This window comes from Microtus ochrogaster, linkage group LG7_11, assembly GCF_000317375.1.
Source record: "Microtus ochrogaster isolate Prairie Vole_2 linkage group LG7_11, MicOch1.0, whole genome shotgun sequence".
Classification (NCBI taxonomy): Eukaryota; Metazoa; Chordata; class Mammalia; order Rodentia; family Cricetidae; genus Microtus; species Microtus ochrogaster.
This window is the reverse complement of record NC_022032.1, coordinates 11,128,249-11,134,610: the sequence shown is the minus strand read 5'-3', so window position 1 is coordinate 11,134,610 and position 6,362 is coordinate 11,128,249. Positions and strand designations below refer to the sequence as shown.

The window sequence follows — 6,362 nt, the reverse complement described above, 5'->3', positions numbered from 1 at the left end:
TGCGGGGCTCGTGGCGGCATCTGCACACTTTTTGTCCGCCCTGCCGTTCGTCCCGTCCCACAGCTGTGCTGCCGTGAGCTTTCCCAGGAAGGCTGAGGGCTGCAGACACTTCACCCTTCCTCCTTTCTCCCCCATCCTTTCTATAGAACTTCCTGAAAATCTCACTTAGGGTGCGGGTCTGCTAGCCAATGGGATAGGGAGGCCACACCAGAAGGTGGCTTATTTCCCTGGACACCGAGGCTGTGCGATCAAAGCCGTTCAAAGTTGTGACAGCCACAGGTAGTTTATCCACGATCGTCCAAACCCACACATTTGTCCGCCCTTCCTTCAAGAACTGTGAGAGGGGAGAAAGAACCATGACCTTGGGGGGTAGAGGACAACAGTCACCCCTGTTCCCTTTCCCATCTGTGAGTGGCGAAGGCTATCACCTGCCTTCACTGCCACACAGCCGGAAGCAATGAGCCTCTTCCCCTCTGCAAGCCTTTTGGCTTCCCCAAATCCACTGAATACAACCTAAACCTTAAAAAAAAAAAAAAAAGCAAGATGTGTAAACAAAACAAAAAACCCCACTAACTGAAAATGTGGCTCCCCTTCCTCAGACGCTAAAAATAGAAGGATAGTTTCAGGTGATTTTTTTTTTTCAGTATTTATTACATTTTTGTTTTTGAGACATATACAAACAATCCATTCTCTTCCACCACACACACACAAAAAAAACAGCCATTCTTGTGATTTTATAAAGTGCATTTCCCCTCTACCATTGTGTACAAAAATATTTCTTAAAACCATGCAGGAGGTTTTGGACAAGGCACTTTTAGGAATAGGGTGAGGAGGACAAGCCATCCGCTGAATATTCACATTTAAGCAAAAGTATCCTATCCTGTCATAGTCTAGAAGTCCTCATGGCCCGGGGCGGGGGGGGGGTCCTCTGGGAACGAGCAGCAAAACTGTGGAAACACTCACAGCTTTGTGGTTTGAGCTGGGGGTACCTTACAGCCTGCAGCAGGAGGAACTACCGCTCCTGACTTCCTGTCCTCTGCTTCAGGACCGCTGCCAGACTGTCTCATAGGGAAGATCCCGCTATAGGGAAGATTCCATGATTTCTGGAACAACTTATCTCCAGGTACGTGAAGACCTTCCTGGAACAAACAGCCAGCATGCAGCTTACATCTCAGGGATAAAACAACTTGAACCGTTGATTCAAGTTGCTTCCATTTCTGGAGAGCTATAGACTTCCACTATTTCTTACTAGCTTTCCTATAAAGAGTTCACACAGCACTCATATGCTTCTTGTAAGAAGCACGGAAAACTTGTTTTACCAGATGAAATTTCGTAGCCCAGCTTATTTACTGTAGCCATTCTGCAAAAGCATCCCAGAGGATTTGGGGAAATAAATATGAAACAGAAATAGAGTTGCCCTTCCCTTCCTGGATTATAGTGTCTGGGATGGACACTGGAGTCAGGGTCCATTCATCGCCGTAACCAAGGGTTGCACGAAGGCAGATCTCCAGGCCAAGTTTGCCAAGGGATCTTCAAGCAAGGGGCCTGTCACCCTCTGAGGCGTGTAGGTTTGTCTACAATGGTTAGCTAGGAGCAAAGCGTAGTCTCTCAAGGCAGCTCCCGGGGCTATCTCAGAGTCACGGGACAGACTGGGTCAGAAGGAGGAGGGTTGTACAGAGAGTCTTCAGAGTCTCAGTGAGTGACAGCAATGAGGAGGGAAGTGAAGAAGAGTCTTGGCAAGCAGGTGAAGACACGTCCTCTGGGCTGAGCGCTGGGGTGCTTATCCCAGGTGTGCTGGCTAAGGGCTTTCAATCAGCGCCCCTAGCAAGAAAGCTGGGACAAATCTGGGTAAAAGGGGGAGGGGGTTTATATCTGCTTCAGAGGGGATAAATAATGTGGAATTACCATATCTCATGTTATGACACGGAATGTCTGAACACCATTCCACACCACTGAACAGACTTCATGCTCTAGTTAGTGGGGGCTCTTTTCTTCTGAAAATGATCTCTAGTCTGCTACTCTTGAGTAACCGTGCAGGAAAAGAAAACTTAGCCCAAGATGAACTGTATGACCCATAAGAGCTCAGTTTTGCTTGCATCCAATTTAAATCTAGCAGCTCCAATCACCATAACTGGAACACTTAAAGTACATCCATCTAGCAGAGATATGGCATGCTTATACAACGCACAACCCCACCTGACTTCAACCCGACTTACGAATGTGATTTTCCCACAGACATCAGCATGCAACCCTAGAGCGCTACCCATCTGGGAGGGCCACAAAGCACATGGTACAGACCAATACCAGATATAGGGATAAGAAAATCAGACAAAATAGCACTTAAAAAGTTAAAACACTTTAAACTTCAAAAGTGGAAAAAAAAAGATAAAAAAAAATCACACATGCTAAGATCAAAAACATTTGCTACCTGCCTGATGCTAACTTCCAAAGCCAGAGAGCCCAGGATGTCATGTTCAGCGCCTCCCCGTGCACCCCTGAATCCATGATACTCTGCACCTCTTTCCCTCTAGCCTCAGGGAAACTTTGCTTCAGCAAGAAAAAAATTAAACAGACATTTTACCAATTTTCCAAAACAAAACAACGCCCCTAGAGTTCTACAAATATGCATGTAAAAATAGTTTTCCAACTTCCCTGTAATTTTAATTTGCCCAAGAGAAAATCACAGGTTGTGGGGGTCCATCCGATGGTAACAGTTCCAGGAGTCTCGAAATACCACTTGATAATACACTGCAGTCCAATATGGTTCAGAAAAAAATTCATCTCTGATACCTCAGAGTTGACAAACGTTTAAAATAGCATAGAAAAACTCGGTGAGGTTTTTCTCCCCTCCCCTTTACAATACACATCATAAATAAAAGCTCCCAATCAAGGTCCTTGGGGGCTTGTGAAGCGTTCCGAATGTAACTGTATACTGTGACAAATTGAAGCATTTTCTGGAGGCTTCAAGGATATCCCAAACATGCTGTTTGAAAGTCTCAGATGCAGCATTGAAGTGGACGCTCCAGGAGAGGAGAGCTACGATTCTCCCGTGACCAAAGCAGCTCACGCACCAGCCTGGCAAAGAGCTAGTCACTGAGCCTTCCGGTAATTTGGGGGTGAAACTGAGTGCTTAGAAAGCGCCCCCAAAAGCCAAGGGGAAAAGCTAGAACTTTCGACTGTCCCACCTGGTCACAAAGCTGACTCCAAAAGGAGATCAGTGACTTTCTAGTAACTGGTGTGTGCCCCCTATTGGAATATAAAGAAGGGGTCAGGAAAAGGGGAGAGGAAATGCCTATTCCGGCCACAAGCTACTTATTTGCTTTGATTATCTTGTCTGGATCACTGGCTGGGCTGTGGAGGAGAAGAAAGGAACCGTGGAGCAGGAGCTTGCACAGAACGGGGCAGCCTCCGTCCCTCTTCTGCAGTTGCGGGCTATCAGGCTAGTGTGTCACAGAGCCAGGGTAAAGGCCACTCTGAGGATATGTGGAATGACGGCAACGTGAAGAAACGTAAGGGTGGGCAGCCCACGCCCCCCCGAGGGTGGGCAGGGCCCCCCCACCAGGTCAATGGTCAGGCTGGAGAAGGCTGGAGACTGGTGGCCTCTGGGTGACTGACTTCGCATATCCAATGGTAGAGGAGAGGCCAGCTTCCTCCACTCTTGCCCGCTTGGCTCCTCTCCAGACCACCCTGGCACCGTCCTGTGCTTTCCTTTGTGGCCAACCTGGATGCCACAGAGGACCAGCTCACCTGCTCTCCTCTGAGCAAGGAACCAGCCGTGACGGAAGCGTGCCTGAATTGCTGGTTTACAAAAGAGGTGAACAGGATCCTGTCTTTTCAAAGACCCTGCCCAGTGGCAGTTCAGCTTCACTCTTGTCTTGCGGTCTCTACCCCATCTGGATCAGAGTCAGACTGTCCAGGGCACTCACTAGTAGTAGGGTCCCAACTTTTCATAGCCCAGGTAGCTAGGCCACTCTGGAAACAGGCCGTAGGAACACCGGGGGCTTCCAAACTGGTCAAAGGATATTCCAAAATCTGGTCCCTTGTATGGCTCAATCACTCCCTGAGGGGATCGGAGTTCAGCCCGGATGATCCTGTAGTTTTTGCCTTTGTTGCTGTCCCAGTAGGCCTGGCCATTACACTCATAGCACACGGCAAACTCCATCCTTTCGTAAGACTGAATTTTCTCAGGTAAGCTGATGTCAAAGGAGAACGTGTCCCTGTCTGAACCAGCGTAAGTGTCCTTCACATACCGACAAGGGAAGTCTGTGAAGCTTTTCCAGGTGTCAAATGTCATTCTGATCTTCACAACCTTCTCGAATGCCAGGTTCTGGACCTTCACGGTGCCCGCAATGGCTTTCTCCTTCAGCACGCAGTTCTCCAGGCAGACATGGTTGGTCTGAAGCCGATTTCTGAAGTCTAAGTAGTCTGCGGAAGGCTGCGGGAAATCCAAGACAAAGCTCTCGCTCTCCGCTGTCGTCAGACTCACGATGTTGTCGAGGAGCTCGGTGATGTTAAACGGAATATCTAGCGGGTCATCGAATTCCGAGAACACTTTGACCATTGTCAGGGCCAGCCCCTGATTGTCAGCAAAGGACACCCGCTTCTTCACCTTCTTCTCCTGCACTGTGGGGGCCACCAGGCCGCTGCCTTCGTCCTTGCTGCCCAGCTGAATACAGGGTCTCAGGGGCTTGCTCAGCTTTGGGGAGATCTTGAAGGTAAAGCGTTCCCGGCGCAGAGAAGGGGCCATGCTGCTGTAGCTGTATTCTATGTCCACAGCCATCACGGGACTAGACGAGCGGGCTAGAAATCTGGCCAAAGGGAGATGAGAGAAAACAGTAAAGAGGTCAGAGAGGTGTTTAAACAGTCACTCTGGCGGAGACTGACAAACAATGCCACCTTTCTGCTGGAGCACTCCCCTGTGGTCTCAACAGGACACAGGTTTCAGAGAAGGTGGGGAGGGGAGTAGGCAGCTAGAAAGAGAAGCTAAGATTAAAACAACAAAGAGAAGAGCGTGGAACTCAATAGTTTCAAGGCTAATTCATGAGTTTTTCTGCTAGGATATCCTGGGCCCTCCTGTATGCTAATATACCACAGAAGGAAATAAAAAGGGCATTAAGAATTATGGTTTTCTATTGTTTGCACAATTACTCATTTATTTGACTGAAAGAATCCCCCCCCCCCGTTATGTGGAGTATATGCCCCACAAGGAGCTGATCTGATGATTGTGTTTGGTAAACACTGAAGTCTATTTATTATTTGACAAACACAAATTGTTTCTGTTTCAAAGTTGAAGAAATGACCCAGCAAGCAGAGGTGTTTGCCACCAGGCCTCACAGGGTCACTTCAATCCCTGGGACCCACAGAGGATGGAGGGAACCATCCCCACAACTGTCCTTTGACTTTTACACATGCGACAGGCACACACTAAATAAATAAATGCAACAGAAACCGTATGCGCACCTTGTGGAATGGCTGACACACTTAACACACATTTCCTTGTATTTGGGAGGTGAGGTGAGTATATTTAAAATCTACTCTAAGCAATTTTCAAATCTATATTCTCACTGACTATTGTAGCCACCGTTCTATTACATATTCAATGTCTTGCCTAATTTTTAGAGTCTACTTGACTATGTGCATTTGCCTTTCTGTGATTGGCTTATTGCACTTAACACAGTGCCCTCTAGGCTCAATCTCCATGGTTCTACAATGACGCCATTCCATTTTTGTCTCTATGAACAGCACTCCACTGGGCATACATAAGGCATGTTCTTTGTCCATTCATCCACTGAGAGACACTTAGCTAGATTTTATATCTTGGCGTTGTGTGGTGTTACATGATTATGGAACTATGGATGTCACCTCAATGCACTGATTTCCTGCCCTCTGAATAACCACCCTGTAGCACAATTGCTGGGTCACACAGTCACTTAATTTTTAATTTTTTTGAGAAAACACCACAGTATTTTTGTAGTAGTTGTATTAATTTGCATTTCTACAACTTTCATCTTTTTGAAAGATAACCAGTTTAGCAGGTATAAAGTGTGAGCTCCTTATGGCTTTAATAGCAAATCCTGGCTTAATAATACAAAAGCATCATATTTTTAAGACAAATATTGACTTGGTGTTTGCCATGCATCAGGTATCATGCTGTTATACACTGGGATTCAATGATGAGAATGGACATGGATTTATTTTCACTGAACTTATGGGGAGGTTTTTATGGTCTAGTTATCTTTCTTTAGAAAAAGACTGAGTAGTTTATTTCTTTATACTTGGACATACAAGGAGGTATTTGCTTTGCAGACAGGTGACAACAGTTGCCATAAAAATTAGAACCAGCTGGATAGTGGTGGTGTGGT

At 46.7% G+C, this 6,362-nt stretch overlaps 1 protein-coding gene across 2 annotated transcripts in view; it reads right to left on the bottom strand.

Annotated features, from left to right (window-relative positions):
• Nucleotides 1–644: 644 nt before the first annotated feature.
• Ppp1r3b (protein phosphatase 1 regulatory subunit 3B) overlaps nt 645–6,362 on the bottom strand; it is an 11,294-nt gene continuing 5,576 nt past the window's right edge. For both annotated transcript variants that reach the window (XM_013351991.2, XM_005362523.2), the window contains exon 2: nt 645–4,808. In XM_013351991.2, the coding sequence (XP_013207445.1) occupies nt 3,926–4,780 (855 nt within the window). In that variant the 5' untranslated portion in view covers nt 4,781–4,808 and the 3' untranslated portion in view covers nt 645–3,925. The remainder of the gene's footprint in view (nt 4,809–6,362) is intronic.